This window comes from Macrobrachium nipponense, chromosome 21 (genome assembly GCF_015104395.2).
Source record: "Macrobrachium nipponense isolate FS-2020 chromosome 21, ASM1510439v2, whole genome shotgun sequence".
Classification (NCBI taxonomy): domain Eukaryota; kingdom Metazoa; phylum Arthropoda; class Malacostraca; order Decapoda; family Palaemonidae; genus Macrobrachium; species Macrobrachium nipponense.
This window is the reverse complement of record NC_087212.1, coordinates 65,613,339-65,633,594: the sequence shown is the minus strand read 5'-3', so window position 1 is coordinate 65,633,594 and position 20,256 is coordinate 65,613,339. Positions and strand designations below refer to the sequence as shown.

General features: G+C 42.9%; 1 protein-coding gene across 1 annotated transcript in view; it reads left to right on the top strand.

The window, feature by feature from the left end:
• Nucleotides 1-20,256, top strand: part of LOC135198099 (prolow-density lipoprotein receptor-related protein 1-like) — an 875,913-nt gene that overhangs the window by 702,130 nt on the left and 153,527 nt on the right. The window contains 3 exon segments of the mRNA XM_064225548.1: nt 1,213-1,422; nt 1,550-1,638; nt 3,639-3,774. Coding sequence (XP_064081618.1) covers nt 1,213-1,422; nt 1,550-1,638; nt 3,639-3,774 — 435 coding nt within the window.

Sequence of the window (20,256 nt, the reverse complement as noted above, 5' to 3'; positions counted from 1 at the left end):
GTAGGCTACTCCAACTAGTATGGGAGACCAATTGGGTGCCGACATGAGCGTAAGTATACGCGGGTAGCGATGCATGAAATGGCTGCCTGGGAGCGGCGCCATGCGGGCTCCCGCTCATACATATAACCAAATTAAACATGATTATATCGCCCATCGCTACCTTAAAACATAATCAAACATTAATTGCAGTACTCAACTTAGATGCAGCAGTTTCCTGACGTTCCGACATGATGAAATGCAATAAATTCATAAGGAATAACACAGCGTAAAGCAACACGTGCGGAGTTAGCAGTGCTATTGAAAGGAATGGTAAACAAGATGCTAGTTGTAGCAGTGGCGGGCGGTAGATGGCCTGGAACGGCTCCTCTGTAGACGAGGGATATTGAGAAAGGAAGAGACTAAATGGCAGGGGACCTCTGATAGTGGTTTCACACTCCCCAGTTACCATACCGACACCCTTAAATAAGGGTGAGCGAGCCAGGAAACTGGCATAACCATATAGCTTTTTTCTCTGGAATATTTAGCAATATTTATACCTTGGAAATGAGTGCTAAAGGAACATTTCACGGAGCGACACATAAGCATGCTTGGTGGAACAGTTTTCTTTGAAATGCCTTGCTTCATGCACCTGAATACATTCTGCATAGTTTAAGGCTGTTGTTTGATTATGTGATAGGCTTATAATAACAAAATATGATTACAAAGCATAGCTGCTCATGGTGTATGCATAAGTTTTGCCATCTAGACCCCTTTTTTATCAACTACCTCCATGTCTCTTCAGCTCTACAGTGCTCTAGGATCTGTTTCCAAAGAATTAGATCTGGTCATTTACTTTCCTGTCATTTATTTAGCATCAATCTAGATCACTCTTTTGTGTTGAAGTAGTGCAGAAGGGGTCTCTCATCTTTTCCCCTCCATCTTTGTTTTTGGGGAACTTCATAGTTTCATGGGTATATGTGAAGTCAGCATTTGCCCTATGTAGATACTTAAACTGCATAATGATAGATATATTGGCCTATTCAAGATCTCTGTATGTCACTGTGATACCAAGAAAGTGTCAGTCAGGGATGCCTTAATTGTTTCTAGCATGGATTGCTTACATTTTTGTTTCTCATTACTCATAGGCAGGTACATTGCTTTGTTTTTGTGTAGTATATAAATATGGTATTTGGTAATATACAGTCATTACTACTTTCCTTTGATTTCTTATAGGGACTGGGTTTGTGACCATGACCCAGATTGTACCGATGAATCTGATGAACGTAATTGTAGTTCAACATGTGAACCAGGCTTTACAAGCTGCAAAAACAATGCTTGTGTACCAGATGCTTGGTTATGTGATGGAGAGAAAGATTGCTCAGATGGAAATGATGAAGATGAAGAGTTATGTGCAAACCACTCATGTTCTCTTGGTAGATTCAGGTAAATACATATTTTTTATTTAAAAAATTTTTCTGTGGTATATTTTACTTTCCAAAATATTTAAGCCTTCTTATATTTTGTGAGGTAAATTCTTTTTGTAATTTAATGTATTGATCCATATTCACAGATGTAAGAATGGTAAATGCATCCTCGACACTCAGGTTTGTGATGGAACAGCCCAGTGCACTGATGGCTCAGATGAAACTTCTGAACTATGTAAGGATACTTTTCTGCCTGTTTTATTAATATAAAGCTATTAATACTGGACTGCATTGGTACTTTTATGCAAACCGAAAGCCAGAGAGCTGTCTTTAAAAAAAGCAATATGCTTCATATTTCTTTTTTATTTTTTCATCTAAAATTGATGTTTAAATTTCAACCTTTTACTCATATTTCAGGAATAGCTGTTTTAGTAATTGATAATTTCAAAACCTTTTAAGATTTCCTACATGGGTAACAGGCTTAAAATGTAACTACCACTTCAGTGTCAGAATTTCTCTCTTCCTGGCTAACGAATCAAGTTTTAGCAAGTACCTCTTTACAGTGAAATACACAATTGTAATAGTTTTAAATTTTCACAAAAGCATGGGATTTGTATAACATCATCTGTTTAGTACAGAACCAGAAAAGTTGGTTAGGCTGGTCGAGATATATCAAAGAATATTCACGAAAGTAACAACAGCAAATAGGGAAACAGAAAACTTGGAAGGTAGTGTTGGATTACACCAGGAGTCAGCATTAAGGTCATTTTTGTTTGTGCTGGTCATGGATGTGTTAAGTGAAGCGACAGGGATAAAGAGCTGTGGGAGTTGTTGTACACCGATGATCTGGTGATTACTGCTGTAAATGAGGAAGGCATACAGAGAGTGGCGGAAGTCTTTAGAGAGGGGTGGCTTAAAGGTGAATGTGAATAAAACAGAGGTTTTGGTGAGCAGTAGGGAAGATAGAGGCAGAATAGTAATAGTACAAGAAAGAAGAGGCTTGATTATAAAATAGGTGGAAAAGTTTAAATTCTTAGGATATACTTTAAGCCAAGAGGGGGGATGTGAGACTGAAGTTGACAGTAGGGTAAAAGCTGTGTGGGGGAAGTGGTGAGAGGTAGCTGGAGTAGTATGTGTTAAGAAAATGTCAATCAAGCTAAAAGTCAAGATCTACAGCACAGTGTTAAGACCAGTGTTAATGTATGCATTGGAAACATGGGCTCTAAGAAAAAAAAAAGGAAGTACAGTGTTCCCCCCACATTTGCTGGGGATGCATACCAGACCCCCCCTGCTAATAGCTAGAACCCGCGAATAGTTGAAACCCCTTTAAAAAGGCTTATAACTGCCTAGTAGTTTGTTAGGTTAATCTCAAGAAAACCCCACCAAAAATTTTTATGCCTGATTTTTTTAATAGTTTTAACACAAAAAGTGGATTTTTTGATGAAACTGATAAAAAAAAAACCAGGAATTCGTGGCAATTTATCAGAAAAATACAGAGAATGCATGAATTTCCTGCAAATAATGGGGTAAATGTTCCAGAGAGAAATCCGTGACGACGTAAGTCTGCAAATACAGGAGTCCGCAAATACAGGGGCTTCACAGTAAAGCCTGAGAGAACAGAGATGAGAATTAGGGGGGGGAGGGAAGAAAAATACACTTGAGATGAAAAATAGGACAGTTGTTTGTCCCTCTGTATCTTGAGTTTTCCTTACTGGCGCTAAAGAATAGGTTTTATACCCTGGTATGGTGAGATTGCAGAGCTATGTACTTGTAACCTTACCTTTTCAAAATATTCACTTACAAAAGTAATTAATAATTAGGAATAAATAAATGAAGATTAGCCAAAATTTTACTGCATGATCTTTAATCAGTTTCTACCATTGATATTGATAAATTAAGGATGGAACTCTCATTTAGAAAAGCTATCCCAAGTGTTTCTAAGGTCATATGGAACAGGTGTACAGTTTTTCATTTTTCATTAAATGTTGACATATATTAAAAATACATTATATAATAAAATGCATTATGTGTACGCTGTACTGCACTATTATTTTTTAAATTTTTAACACCTAATACATGCGGTGTTGCGTACTTCACATTTTCCCCCCTTTATTTTTTAATTGGGGGCTCTTATAAAAATTGAATACTATTTTATTTTTAAACATCAAAAACAGCATTACAATTCATTTATAAGCATGCAACCCTTAGTATTACACGTTTATTTCTTTTTTACAGGCCAGAGAATAAGAGCATGCAGTCCTGACCAATTTCAATGTAAAAATGGCCACTGCATTGGTAAAAGCAGTGTGTGTGATGGTTTTGATGACTGCACAGACAATAGTGATGAAATAAATTGCCAACAAGGATGTAGGTAAGATTAACTTAATAGCAATGAACTTGATTTGATGATCATTTGGACTACACATAAGTGCACAGTATGTCTGTTTACAACTTGTGTACTTTTGAATACTGTACACTGAATAATCTTCAGGCATGCTTAGACCATATTGATATGGAGGTTGAAGGTACAGTCTGTCGAAAAGGCTGTAACCTGAAGGTGTTCCTTTCAAAAGACCAGATCAGAGTGCTTAGTGAGTAGAACAAGTGGTCATCAGTAGTAGACTCCAGAATAGTAACTTCACTTTCAAATTATGTTTGTTCATATACGAAACAAACCTTCGGTCTTAACATTAGGATAATACTACTGCCAAGCTGGAAACTGGTAGAATTAATAAAAAAAAACTTGTGAGATCCAGGGACAAATGACATCTGTACCAGGTCATAGGGTACAGTGGAGCCTCGCTTAGTCGCGGATCAGCAATCACGGATTCAGTTAATCACAGGTTTTTCCTTGGACCACTTCTCAATCTAGTATATCACTGGCATGAATCGCAGCATCGAGGGGTTGTCCGTTGCAGGCTAAGCCTCGTCCGGTTCCAATAACCAGCAAATGCATAAACAGATTCACATTATGATATTAACTGACAATAAAGGTAATAAAACCATTCTCACCTTATATATTATTGGCATATCCTCATAATATATAGCCTATTCATGGAATAATTCCACATCATTGACATCAACTTGTAGTTGATCGGCCAGCAGAAATGTAAACATTGAGTTACACTTAACAGCACCTTTGTCATTCTTAACCTTTTAGAAATGTTAATAGTAGTAGTGTAATTACAGTAGTAATAACATTTAGGAAAACATCAATTTTCAATTTGAACTTCATTATTGTTTTGGTATAACGTAATCAACTTCTCTGAACACTGCAGTCATACAAACGATAATTGTCATAGATTATCGTATTGTTGTTTGTGATCGGCGACGAAGCGTAAATGTAATAAAACCATTTTTACCTTATATATCATTGTCATATATTCATAATAAAACGCATATCTTAGATATTATTGGCATATCTTCATAATAAAAAGCCTCTTCAAGGAATAATTCCTTGGGGAATGCATTTTTCAAAAGACAAAAATACACTTTACATGTTTACAGCATGCAATGATTACTTTATTTTTATGTGATTACATTAATATTCCAGTATGGTACTCTAAGCAGTACAGTAACTATTTTTTTTATTATAAATGTATATTCATTCACGAAAAAAATACCTATGACCACCGTGACATCACCAAACCTAGTCTCGTTGGTACGAGCAAGATTCACTAATTACTGTGTTTTCTTCTTCTTTTCATGACTAAATGCATTTTTAGGATACACTCATTTACAAATTTTCAAATACTATGAATGTAAATAGCAAAATCTCTCTCTCTCTCTCTCTTATCACTTACAGAAAAAAACTATAATACTGATCTATTATTCTGTGATTTACAAAACTGTGCTTCAATACAACTTTTATAGTTGACTCAATGATTATCACATTATAACAGTATACAAAAGAATATCTTATCACTATCCATGTTTCATTTCTTATCACCATAAAAATATTTAAAATACAAATTTCATTATGTTATTCTAAGCTAGTAACAGTATTCTCGTCCTAAGCTGCTCTCTCAAGCTATTCAACAGTTACTCTCATCCCAAGCTGCTCTCTCTCTCTCTCTCTCTCTCTCTCTCTCTCTCTCTCTCTCTCTCTCTCTCTCTCTCTCTCTCTCTCTCTCTCTCTCTCAATGAAATATGAATTACTGTTTCATATTATAAACTATTATGTACAAAGTTAAAAATAGTAATAGTAATTCCATTAATAAATTAGTTTCTTTTAGCAACTAAATTGTTTTCCAAAATAATTCTTTCGGTAATAAACGTCCATCAGCTGATTCTAAACGTAAACAAAAGACAAAAATAGATTTTTATTGCTGTATTTTGCTGTTTATACATTAATATTATAGTTGGAGGCTGTAATCTTTACAGTAAATCATGTTTTTTTATCATAAATATGTTCATTCACAAGATAGATATACTATGTACTTTTAGTTTGGTGCAGCAGCCAGATCATGAAAATAGAAAGGAATTGTTAGGTAATATACTTTTGTTTGCTGATCTGATGAAGGGGAAATTGAAGATAGGAAAGAATAACTTTGAAACTGTCTTGAATTTAGTTTAAGGTGATAGTTGAAGACATATTTGGTGCTTGAACTGAAGTAGGCAGTTATAAACACTGAAATAGTGGTCTTGGGTGGGTTAATTATTAAAGTAGGCAGTTTAAAGCAATTTTTAGGGGGGTTACCAGGATAACACGGGTATTTACTTATCACGGGGGGTTCTGGGCCCTATCCCCCGCGATTATCGAGGCCCTACTGTATTGTAGTTCCCAGAATGCCTTTGGCGTCACGTGACCCATCAGTTACTTTCCTACCCCCTTTAAGATAGGATGTGATTACTTTCTGTCTGTTTAAAGCCGGTTTAGTTTGCTTGTTTTATTCTTATTTTCCTTTTTTTCTCTCTCTGGGTGATCTCAGTGTGGGTGTGATCTGCTAGGTGTGTGTATGTTGTGAGATATGGAGAATTTTGCTTCACCAAGGGAAATTTCTTTGGGATCTCGCAAGAGACAAAGGAAATGCCCTGGAGTGAGTGGGTTTCCTTGTTCGAGATTTTTAACATCGGTATCTACGGATCCTCATCCAGCGTGTAGTAGTTGCAGAGAAAACGTACATACTGTTACTAATCCTTGTTCAGTTTGTCATGGTTGGTCGGTGGAACAATGGATGAAGTTTAATGGGAAAGGCTGGTACAAAAGAAAGGAGACGCCGCCATCTTTGGATGACCAAGTGTCGTCGGATTCTTTTGTATTGGCGATACATCATACTGCTCCATATGTTTCGTCACCTGCTTTTGATGTTTCCCATACCCCTTCAGTTTCTTCTAACGATTTGTTATTGGAAACTCCAGGAGTGGTTTTGGGTAATTTTATGCCCAATTAAGCTCCGTCGTTCCTGGCAGGGAGAGGGGGAGCATCACCATCTTTGCCCCAGATTTCAGCCCCCGGTGCACAGAGAATGGAAGAAATGTGTTTAGTGTTAGGCTTACCAGGTGTACCAACCTAGGAAGGGTTGCTATCTCACTATATGCATCATGTTTCCACCCTGGCCTGTTGATGATGAGTGTTCCGCATCCCCCTGGCCTGCAATTTATGGGAGCGAATGCTACGGCACCGACAACAACATCGATGTTTCTGGCGATGCAGAACTTTGGAAACAGCTTCGCAGCACATGCAGGGATACCAGCAGTAGCCACTCAGTCTCTCCCTACAAGCATGGTGGCGTCACAACTGATGTCACACACGAGCATGGCTGACTCCATGACGTCACAGCTTACTGCTTCTCTCACTACTTTGTTGTCTCCGGAGACGAATATTCTTTCTGACTCATTGGTACGCACAGTCATGAAGAAATTACAAGCTCTAGAGGACAAAATAGATAAGAAAGACAAAAAGAAAAGACGTGAATCGTCTTCTTCTTGGTCCTCGTGCCAAGAGAAGTGTAAATTTTTCTTCATCTTTGAGCCAGGACTGTCACATCCCTGTCAGCAACAAAGTGAAGAAGCCAGTGGCTAGTAAAGTTAACGCTAACGACCGAAGTCATTTACAGGCATCCGAACGGGTGAAAGCATCGACGGCCACTGGAATGGCGACCGCTGCAGAGATACCAACGGTGAGGTCAAAGCATTTAGTAGAAACTCCACTGCTGTTGGGGAAATCAACAGTGAGTGGGCAGCATTCAACAAAGAACGGAGAACATATACCAGTTTCTCCTGTAAGACCTTTTAAAATAAGAAGGAAGGATGAAAAAGCTCCCATTGAAAGGTCAAATAATAAAAGAGTTGGTAACCTCTCCTGGTACACGGATGGAAGACGTTGTTCGCCTCGATGGGAGATCAAGGTCAACTTCCCCGACGGCCATTCGGAGATGATAGTCCAATGACCTTGAATATTATTAATAAAGATAGAGAGGAAATTAGTTCGTCTATGCGAGAACCGTCATCTTGGAGGATTAGACAGTTCTCGCTGTAGATCCGCGAGCATAGAAGCGTTAGGCGGTCATGTTCTCCTACTGGCTATTCAAGATCGAGCCAACATCGGCCGTCAGAGATCAAAGATGCTGCAGTCGTAGGGTCAGATGGCCATGACACACCTGAACGTTTGTCAGAGGATAGAAGTGAACTAGCTTCTCCAGCAGCCGAACACAATACGTTGGAACTGGAGGAAGGGGGAAACCAGGAGTTTCTGGCTTCGTATGCAGAGGTGGTTCATTTGATTCGTCAATTCAATAACCTTTCAAGGAGTCTGGAGACACCTGCCAGTATACTTCCTCCGGAATTGACATGATATTTGGACTGAAAAAGGACACGAAGGTGTTGTATGAATTACCTTGCTCAAGTCATGAGGAGTCAGTTTTACAGCATGTCAATGCACGGATTGCTGGAAGGGATAATTTGTTAAGATCAAATAGATCATTTAAGTTTATTCCCCTGCCATTGCTGAAACATAGGAAATATTATGCGACACCTATGGTTCCTTTGCTATCAAGACAAATCAACCCAGATGTGGTAAGGTTAAAGCCTGGATTAACATTGGATCAAGTTAAGATGGAATGCCTGTCGATGACTTGTCAGGAGGATGCTACATTGGAAGCAACGGCTTCTTCTATCTTTCAGACTGCTTCTTGGTTAGACCTTGGGTCAACAGCTGTAGCAAAAATTGCTTCCTCAGAAGCAACAAGAAAATTAGTGGATGAGACAATGTTTTTCAGATTGCTCCAATCAGGTTCCAAACCGATTGCATACTTGATGAATTTGAGTGCCACTGTATGGGCTAATATTCTGTTGATGAGGAGAGATGCAGCATTGGCTAGATTAAGCCGCACTATTTATTTGGATTCCCTATTAGCAATGCAGAATGGGGATATCCTAGAGTCGCAGTTGCTGTTACCGAAGGGTATACTGGAAGCTGCTATAGATAGAAGAAGAATGGATACTAACGTCAGATTAGTCCAGCAGGCAGTTAGGAAAACATCAGGAAGCCAGGCGAATTATAATGAGGTTAGACAACATCAACAATTACCTCAAAAAAGACCAGTGAGACATAACATCTCTAATAGGTCAACAAGACCCTCTTCCCCAAAGAAGTTAGCTCATCGGCCCTTTCACAATAGTAGACCCAAAAGAGAAGGGATACTAGGGGCAGGGGGAGAGGTTTGAGACGATAGGATGGGTGCCTCTCACCATTCAGCCACACCAGTGGGGGGTTGCCTGGCAAATCATTGGAGGGTGTGGCAGGAATTTGGAGCAGAGCAGTGGGTGGTGGATGTTCTCAGAGTCGGAGATTCAGAATGGAGACCCCAAAGACAGTTCTAGCAGCAGTCAGGGACAAGGACTTTATGCTGACAATTGACTTGAAGGACGCATACTTTGAGATCCCAGTCCATCAGTCTTCCAGGAAATTTCTCTGCTTCAGTCTTGCAGAGAAAGTTTTCCAGTGGGCGCATGCTCAGGGGATCAGGCTAATTAGATACCTAGACAACTGGCTGGTGATGCAAAATCCACAGAAAAATTACCTCGGGACAGGGATACCCTTCTGCAATTTTGTCACAGCTTAGGCATTGTGATAAATCAGGAGAAGTCAAAGTTGGATCCCAGTCAGAGGCTGGTATATCTGGGTATGATTATAGACAGTAAAAGCCAAAGTGTTCCCAGCAGACCAGAGGGTAGAGAAATGCAAACAGGTGGTGACTGCCTTTCTGGAAAAACAAACACAGCCAGCAAAACAGTGGCAAGTAGTCCTGGGAATTCTAAGTTCCTTGGAGAAGCTGGTGCCACACAGGAGACCACACCTTCGATCATTACAATGGAGGATGAAGGAGTTTTGGTTGGTAGATCACCCATATGTGCAAATTCCCTTGTCGACAGAGGTGAGGAAAGACCTACTGTGGTGGGTTCAGGACAACAATCTGACAGTGGGAGTTCCCCTTTAGCAACCCTCTCTGGATTTCTTGCTGTTCTCGGATGTGTCACTCGAAGGTTGGGGCGCTCACATGGAGGAGCTGATGATTTCAGAAAGTTGAATTGCAAGGACAGATAACTCCATATAAATGTGCTGGAGTTAAAAGCAGCTTTTCTGGCACTACAGGAATTCTGGGTGAGGGTGAAGGGGCAATCAGTGGTATTGATGTCAGACAACACCACAGTAGTAGCTTACGTAAACAAGCAAGGAGGCCTAGTATCTCAACAGTTACACCTGATGACAGTTCAACTTCATCAGTGGGCTGTAGAGAACTTAGTAGACATCAGGGCCAGATATATTCCAGGAAAAAGAAACATAGTTGCCGACAAATTGAGCCGCAGGGACCAGATTCTAGGAATGGAGTGGTCCTTGCATCAGGAAGTGGTGGACAGAATGTTCATCTTGTGGGAAAGGCCAATCATAGACCTGTTCTCAACCAGGTACAACAACAAGTTGAAAGTGTATTGTTCAGTAGTCCCAGACGCAGAGGCAGTAGCAGAAGATGCGCTACAACACCCATGGGACAATCTGGATGTGCACGCATTTCCTCCATTTTGCCTAATCCGTCAGGTTCTCAACAAGATGATGCGGTCTCAGAACCTCAAGATGACTCTGGTAGCCCCATTGTGGCTGAAGGCAGAATGGTTTCCGGAGCTGTTGGAAATCTTGATAGATGTTCTGAGAGAGTTACCGCCATGGAACAACCTACTATGTCAACCACATGTGGAGAGGTATCACCAGTCGGTGCAGTCCCTATCACTTCACGGGTGGAGACTGTCAAGTATCTGCTACAAGCAAGAGGCTTTTCTCAGAAAGCAGCAACTCAGACGGCAGGAAATATCAGGTCATCGGGAGCTGTCTACCAAGGAAAATGGTCCGCGTACTGTGATTGGTGTCATAGAGGGAACTTGTCTCCACTCAGAACCACTATTCAACAGTTAGTGGACTTTCTGATATATCTCAGAACAGAACAACATATGTCTGTATCTGCTGTAAAGGGATACAGGGCTGCTCTAGCTTCAGTTCTGCGGATGGAAGGGGTGGACATTTCTTCTTCATGGGAAATGGCTATGCTTATGAAGAGTTTTGAGCAGTCCTGTTCCCCGAAGGAACTAAAAGTCCCAGATTGGGATTGAACCATTGTACTGAGTAGCCTTACAAAACCCCCATATGAGTGGAGAAATGCTGCTATGCCCTGTCAGAGTACTAAGAGCGTACTTAAGAAGAGCGCAGCATCTCAGGCCGGGATGCTGAAGGCTTTTTGTGAGTACAGGACGGAACTAGAAGGACATGTCCAGGAACACAATATCGTTTTGGTTGAGAAAAATGATCAGGAATGCATACATGACAGGAGACAGAGGGTCAAATAGCCTGGAGAGAGCTAGAGCTTATGACATCAAGGGCTTGAGCGCTCCCTTGGTATTCAAGAAAAATATGTCTGTGGAGAGGGTTTTGAAAGCTGGTATTTGGTGACACCAAACAACTTTCACTTCCTTTTATTTAAAGGATGTTGCCCATATATCCTTGGACACTTTTTCCTTGGGTCCAGTGGTGGCTGCCCAACAAGTGGTATAGCTCATCCAGTACTCCTGGTGGGTCAGTCAGTGTCTAGTCATAAGATGAAGGTATGAAAGTAGAATGAATGAGATGACTGGTCTTCCTTCTTTACTACTTTTCGAACTACTCCTTTACCTACGGGCAGTAAGAGGGAGATTACCATCATGAGCTGGAACGGACTAGATGCAGGTGAGGGGGACAGCCATACTGTAAAGATAATCTAGAGCATAGGATACTTTTCAGCAGCAACACACTCCTCTCAATAATAAGAAGAGAGTGGGGTGACAGTAGATCCAGGTACAAGGACAGGAGTGGTTTATGAGAACGGATAGCTCTCCACCTTCCGTAATGCAATAAGCCATGGCATTTTATGTAACACCCAGAGAGGGAACCAATAGATTCTCATATATCTTTGGCTCAAAGATTAATAGTCCATTGTCTTAGAATACATCTATTCGGAATGGATAAAAGTGACAAACTCTCAGTCGGTTATAGAGACTTACCTCTCACCAATAAGTAAGTCTATCCTAATGTCAAGACCAAAGGTTTGTTTCGTATATGAACAAATGACAAATTTTTAACCAATTTGTATTTTTCATAACTAGCAAACCTGAGGTCTTACCTGATAAGGGCCACCTCGAACCACCCCTCTAACACTCTAAACTGGGTTGGAAGAGTAACAGATTCTATCGGTTTCCAGCTTGGCGCTAGTATTATCCTAATGTTAAGACCTCAGGTTTGTTAGTTATGAAAAACACAAATTGGTTAAAAATTTGTCATGTCTTCTTTTGTTTATATATATATTTTTAAAATGTTCAACCTTTTAAACTGTCATCCAATCCATGGAATAATGTGATTGCCATGTTGCATGGTTTTTATTTCATTACAGTTAAATTGATATATTGATTCCTAACACCGCAATGTAGAGCTATTCTGAGTCAGATAACAAGAGGAGGAATATGATAGATCATGATGACAGTAGTGATAATTAGTTTTTTAGACTTGAGGGATGATGATTTATCGGTACCTTAATGTGAAAATTATTTTCTTGGCTTGAAGGTGATGAAATATTGTGTGAGAAGCCTACATTTTTTTTGTAAATACTATTCATTGGATACTGATATTCAACAAAATACTGGTACAGTGGAGAACTCTGATCCGGAATCATTACAACCAAGAGTTTTCTGGATAACTGACACTCAGCTTAATGATGGCCTAAGTTAAGGCTATCAGTCTTACTAGGGTTTTCTAATAATAAGTTACGTAGTATATACTTTAAATGCATATTGGAAATAGAAAAAACTTATTGCATATCATAACAATTTTGAAATTAAGAAGAGTAATATTTAAGAAATAAGGAGGCCAAATGTTTGATATTCAATGGAAGCCTCCCAGATCAATACAGTCAACCTTCGGCATTCGCAGGGGATGTTTACCACAGCACACACCACCACTGCACCCCCGAATAGCTAAAATCCGCGAATACTAAAGACCCCACTAAATGCTCTGTTTATACTGCCCATTTTGATAGTTCAAATTAACCCTCTCAATATGCTTATAGTACCTGCATTTAGGCATGAAAATAATATGAAAATATAGTACTAATTAGTGAATATTTCTCTGTGAAATTTACTGTGAACAGGCGCTTTTTCCTCAAATAATGTGTATATATATTCCATAGAGAACTCCATGAATCGGTGAGTCCGCGAATCCGGAACCACGAATAGGCGGGGGTCAACTGTACATTACATTATTACACCAGTCTTAGAGATGCATTGTAAATACAGAAATAACTTATCTATTGAATACACGTATTTGATAAAAGGGATTTTGACAAAGGAAAAATCTATTTCTGGGCAAGGGCCTGTGTCGCCCAGTGAAATGTCCCTTTAGCACACATTTCTAAGGTAAATATTGCTAACATTACCAGAGAAAAAGCTAAATTGGAATGTCACAATATTCTGACTCGCTCACTTTATATAAAAGGGGTCGGTATGGTTTCTGGGGCGAGTGAAACCTATACCATGTGTCTCTTACCATTTAGATCCATCCTTCTACAAAATCCTCCTACCTGAGAGGGCCGATGCAAGGCCCGCACCCGGCTATGACTACTACTAGCGCTCCCGACGCCATCACTAGCGCCTCTACCGGTCATCCTTGGAGTTAGACTGTCAAGCTTGGGCCCAAGGGTGGGTGTAAAGAAGGGTGGAATTTCACTGGGCGACACGGGCCCTTGCCCAGAAATAGATTTTTCCTTCGTCAAAATCCCTTTTCTGGGATCAGCCCGTGTTGCTTCGTGAAATAGTACCAGAGAAATGGCCACAAGCTTGAATGAGGATATAACATGAGTAAGTAAAGAATAAAAAACAATTGATATCAAAGTACTATAATCTAGAAAGACTTATGAACTATAAAGATTATAATACACACTTAAGATTACTTATGATAACTTATATTAATCTTAAAACTAGATACAATTTCACAGATTAAATATATGTGTGAGTAATCCTAGCATAAAAATAAGGAAAACATCACAATAAGTGTCCTTTTAGGCATCTAAGGCATTAAAAAGGGTACATGGTGGCAGAATTGCAGGAAGGATGTCAGTGAGGCAGGTAGAAAGGAGATCAGGATCTAATTACTAAACTACTTAAGCAGTGTCAGGAGAAACTGTGTTCCCCGCTGCCACTGCTGGGAATTTAAGAGCTTCTAAGGACTTAAGGTAGTGACGTTTGAATACTGTCGGAGATTTCCAGCCTGTATACTTTTTCAGATCATCCAAATTCATATGTTGAAAGTAGTTGATCGAGTTAGCTACTGCCCTAATATCGTGAACTTTGGGGAACGAGTTTGGGTTGGCTTGTTTAATAAAGTATAAAATTTGTTGTCTAATACCTTTTAAGGAAATGGTGCCATCCTTTTCCCTCATGAACAAAGGACCAGAGGATCTCATGGCTGTCCTGGAAAGATATGCTTGTAAGGCAGTAACCGGACATAAGGAAGGGTCCTGAGGAAGAGGAAGGATCTTCCAAGGAGCCCATCTCATTGATGGATCCTCGTTTTTGGCCAAGAATTGACGATCTGGAGAGAGTAAAACTTCTCCTGACGGGAGAAATTCTATATGACCTGAGTCTCTAGATAGAGCCGACAGTTCAGATACCCTGGCTCCTGAGGCCAGACTCAGAAGAAATAATGTTTTCCTCAGGAGGGGTAAGAAATCACATGAGTTGTTATCAGTATCTGAGGCCAGTTTGAGAACATCATTCAAGAACCATGACACTGAGCTAGGCCTCTCTGATGGTCTGAGTCTAGCACAGGCTCTAGGGATAGATGAAAAATAGGAGTCTGTTAGATCTATTTTAAAACCATACTGGAATATTTTCTTTAGTGCTGATTTAGTAGTAGTAATAGTACTGGCTGCTAAACCTTTTTCAAATAATGATCTAAAGAAGGAAATAGCCAGGTTGGTAGTCATGGTTTGAGATTCGGTCCCCCTCAGAAAATTGGCTAGTTTCTTAACAGCTGAGTCATATTGACGAAGGGTCGATTCTCTTTTATCCGATTCTAGGTATAGGATGTTTTGAGGATCGATATCTGCATCCCTTTTAGCCGCGAACTTCATGAAGTCCATAAAGTTAGGGTTTTGAGAATTCCTGAGGAAGCGAACATAGTCTTCATTTGTACTACTTGAGATAGTTTGGGATTGGGAATCCGTTGAGGTCGGAGACCTAATTCCAGCAGGAGTGGGAACCAGTTGCTCTTGGGCCAATAGGGGGCTACTAGGGCGACTTGTCCCTTGAAGGCCCTGAGTTTGCACAGAACTTTCAGGAGAAGATTCACTGGAGGAAAGATGTAGATCTTCTTCCATTGATTCCAGTCTATGGCCATGGCGTCTGTGGCATAAGCCAGAGGGTCCAGGTTGGGAGCCACATAACAGGGAAGCTTGTGGTTCGACTCTGTGGCAAAAAGATCCACCTGGAGCCCTGGAACCTGCTGGCAGATCCAATTGAATGATCGCCTGTCTAGAGACCACTCCGACTCTAGAGGGACTGAGCGAGACAATGCATCTGCTATCACGTTCTTCACTCCCGCTAGGTGAGTGGAGGACAGGTGCCATTTGTACTTGGCTGCCAGAGAAAATATGGCTATCATGACATGGTTCACATGGCTTGACTTGGAGCCTCCTCTGTTGATGCAGTGTACTACTACTGCGCTATCTAATACCAGCTTGATGTGAGATCCCTTGGCTGGCTGAAGTCTTTTCAGAGTGAGGAATACCGCCATAGCTTCCAGCACATTGATATGGAGCCGGCGGAATGGAAGGGACCAAGTCCCTTGTACCTTTTTGTACTGAGAGTACCCTCCCCAGCCGCTTAGTGAAGCATCCGTGTGGATAACTAATGCCGGAGGAGGAAACTGGAGAGGAATTGACTTTGATAAATTCTTGACCTCTGCCCACGGGCGGAGACGTTTGCGAAGTATCGCCGGGATAGCTGACAACTTGTCCTGGGACTTGTTGTTTGCTCTCGAGCACCAGACATGGTTTATGTCTTTGAGTTTTGCCTTCAGCAGAACGTCTGTTACTGAGGCAAATTGAAGAGAGCCTAGGAGCCTTTCCTGGCTTCTCCTGGATGTCTGTTTGCTCTTGAGAAATTGCCTGGTTGCTTTGGCTATTTCTTTTCTCTTTGACGACGGAATTGATAGAGTGTGGGAGTTTAAATCCCACTGAATGCTGAGCCACTGAAAGCGAGAGTCCGGTGTCATCCTGGACTTGGTCTTGTTTATCTGGAACCTTAGATGTTCCAGGAACTGTATCACCTTGACCGTTGCTTTGTGGCATTCTTCGATGCTTGTTGCCCAAACGAGCCAATAGCTCAGATACGCAACTACCATTATCCCCTGGGATCTGAGTTGTTGAACTACTGTCTCTGCTATCTTCGTAAATACCCTGGGGGCTACATTTAGCCCGAAGGGCATTACCTTGAAGGAGAATGCCTGGTTCCCTAGCCTGAAACCTAGGTACAGACGGAAGTGTCTTGCCACTGGGACATGATAGTATGTGTCTGTAAGATCGATAGAGGTGGTGACAGCCCCACGGGGAAGTAAGGTCCGCACCTGCGAGATAGTCAGCATCTTGAACTTGTCGCAACGAATGAATAAGTTTAGACGGGACAAGTCTAGAATTATTCTTCGTTTGGTTGAGCCTTTCTTTGGCACGGTGAACAAGCAACTTTGAAACTTTAAATGCCTGACTTTTGACACTACTTTCTGAAGGAGCTCTTGGGCATACTCCATTAATTCCGTTGTTGGTTGTTGATAGAAGGTCTTGGATGGAGGGGGACCTTTGGTCCAACTCCATCCTAGGCCTTTGGACACAATACTCTGTGCCCAGTTGCTGAACCTCCATCTGTGGCGAAAGAGGAACAGTCTCCCTCCTACCTGAGGGTTCTCACTGGCTTGGGCCAGGTCGAGATCCGCGCCCTCCCCTTAGGTGCTTCCCCCAGCTGGGTGCTCTTCCGCCACCTCTCTGGCGAAAGGCACCCCTATCCCTGCTGCCTCTTCCGAACCTATTAAAGGGTTGGAAAGACTGGCCCTCAAACACTGGGTTGAAGGCCGGAGAGACAGCAAAGGAGGTAGAAGCTTGACCCTGAGGAGTCAGCAGCAGAAATTGCTGTTGTGGCTGAGCCTTTGATGTAGAAGGCTGTGCCACTTGGTAAACTGGCACTGCCTGCACTACTTGCTGTTGTTGGGGAGCCTGGAAAGGCTGGAATTTCCTAGGCTATTTGGGTTTTCTGGATGAAGAAGTCGACTCCGGCTTCCTCTTACTTGAGAGACCCCAAATGGACCTTAAGACTCTGGTTGAGTCTTGTCGCCTCATACTGTACTGAATTGACGACCGATCTGGGAAAAGGTCGGCACCCCAGATCGGAGCCGCCAGCAACTTGTTTGGTTCATGGCGGATGGTGGCTTCCTGCAGAACATGTTTTCTGCAGTTACGCCTCACCACTATGAAGTCATACAAATCACATTGTACAGTATGTAAATGTGATTTGGCTGTAAGTTTGAACAGAGGTTCGTTACCATAAGTAATGGCCGAAACTTCTGTCATAACCAGGGTATTGAGAGACCTGGATAACCTGGTTCGTGCATCGAACTCAGCCTGAATGAGGCTGTCTGGGAGCCTGGGAAGCCGTTCGCTGAACTGTATTATTGCACAATCCGGCTTTAACTTTCTGACCGTAAAGGTGGCTGGAAGATCTGCCCAAAGATCTTCCAGACCCGGAAGGAGGAGTGACGTGGGCTCCGTTTCCCGGAGCTGAGGCATTGGCTTGTCTCTCATGGTGGCCTGCATTGTCAACTCCGTCACTTTTGTGGTGAATGGAATGGGGGTCTCTCCGTCCACCACAAATATGGTAAAAGCACTCTTAAACGCTTGCATCCTGGTGTTGATGCATTCCCATTCTTCCAGGCTTCTCAGCCAGTCCCGCTGAGCTTGATCCCGACCGAAGATTACGGTCTCCTTTGGGATCTTATCTTCCCTCCTCATAGCTGCCTCCGTAAGGCGGGCGTAACTAATGAAGGGGTGTTGCAAGTTTGCTGGGTGGAACACGAAGTCCTCAAGCCTTCGAGTTCCACAATCCGCCAGCGTTAGCATCCCGTCCTTAAAGGGGGCATTGGACGATATCCTCCAGGGATTACTCACAGTGTAAGGAGGGAGGGTGTTGTAGTCCGGCATGGCCTGGGCTACCACACCGGGCTGAGGAAGAGCTGCCATAGGGTTTTCCTGGAGACCTGCAATCAGGTTCTCTTGACTGGCCAGTCTTTCCGAGATGTCCCGGATCGACTGGCCTGACTCCTCAAAGGAAGACGAGATGTGGGAGAGCATCTCCTGAAACTTGTCTTGAACTAAGTTCCCCACTAGACTGCACATTTGTTGCATGATGTTTGCAGTAAAGGCGTCCTAGTCAAAGGAACTAGGTTCCTGCTTCCCGCTGGGAGTCTTAGGGCGCGTTCCCGTAGAGGTTGAAGGCTCAGGATCAGACAGGAGCTGAGCCTTGTCTCTGGAGGACTTGCCTCTGGATCCTTTGGAGTGAGACGACGACTTGGGTTTCTCTGCTCCGGGATAGTGAGCCGGTGTCTTATGAGAACCGCTAGGAGCCATCTTCTTAGACAACGTCTTTTTTCGAGCGTCTTCACTTCGCGCCTCCCCTTAACTTTAGGGATAGCCTGGGTGGACTTCTGCTTAACCGAAAGTCCATCCTCCAAAAACCTTGGAAGGAAGAAAAAGAGGGGATAGGAGAAGAAGATCCCCTAGCAAACCTGCCTCACCCAACGTCCTACCTGCTGCCTCTACCGTCATGGGCTCGAGGTCCAAGTTCAGAGTTGCTACTTCTTCAATTATCTCCGTGTTCCCAGGGTCCGCCAAGGCTTGAGCCACTTGATGCTGGATGGCGGCGATGTATGGGGCCTCCGCTTCTGGGTCGACGTAGGAAGTCGTCTTACCGCCGGGGAAGATCAGGGCAGCCAACTTCTTATCGAGGATGTAGGGCTGCCCCTTGGTGACGTTCCTACCAAATCCGCCGACCCAGGCTTTCAAGGTGGTTGTAGCGGTGTCCCTGACCGCTTGAGCAGCCTGAAAGAGAGGGTTAGTATAAATACTAAGCTAATTAAGACTAAAGTATATGATTCGTACAGATATATCACTTATTAGAACTGTATACATATAGGCCAAAACTATACATGACAGTTGTTCTCCGGAAGGTACTTACTCCGGAGGTAACCTGATCCACTAGTTCATAACAGATAGAGCAACTCTCATGATGCCAGACTGCTATGTCTCCGTAGCGGATGGCGCAGACAGCATGGGTTCGGCAGACCTCGTGCCCACAGGGGTCCTGCAGGACAGCGTTACAGCCAGATTCCTGGCAATGGGTGGCCTGTAAGTGAACAGATACATGAGTATCGACACTAACTAATTGGACTAAGTCCAAGAAGTGATATATTATAACACCGGACGACACCGGAGTTATTTGATATAAAAAGGTTAGCCTCCGCTTGCTCTCTTGCCATGAGTGGTGGGTGTCCGATAGAGCTGGTAAACTAGCTTCAGTGCGTCTCCGGTGTTGCCGGAAGACGGAAAATCACCAAACCAGTAACCTGCCTATACGCCGGAGCGAGGAGTACGAGAACGGCAGGGAGGAGCAGGAGGAGGCCAGTAAAAACTAGTCGGGGGAGCATAGCTCCGCCGTAACAGATGCAAGTAAGCAGGAGGAGAACCCGGATGGTGAGCGGGGACTCCGCCGACTTAGCAGAATAAAAGGAACATAAACAACTAATAATAAAATAAAATAAAATAAAGGTAACATGTGGAGAAAACATGCGGCAGGGCTTCTCTTCAGTCACCACACCTGAGGTCTGGCGTAGCCAGAGGAACCAACCGCCGGAGCGGTAGGGAGGGGTGGTGACTCGGGGTGAGAGAGAGCTGATCAGAAACCGAGGAGGTCCGAGCACGGCCGAGTCGGGTGGCCAGCCGAGACCGACCGCACGGGAGACCTCTCTCTCTCTCTCTCTCTCTCTCTCTCTCTCTCTCTCTCTCTCTCTCTCTCTCTCTCTCTCTCTCTCTCTCTCTCCCCCCCCCCCCCCCCCCCCCCCGGTACCGAGAGTGAGAGCGGTACGAGCCGAGCCAGCCTCGGATGTCCCCCTGCAGACTCCCGTATCCCCCCCATGGAGAGGGGGAAGAAGAGAGGGAGCTCGGATGGTTGTCATGGGCAACGGGAGCGAGCGGTACTTCCCCCCTATGGGTGGGAGGAAGCGTGGGGAACAGCA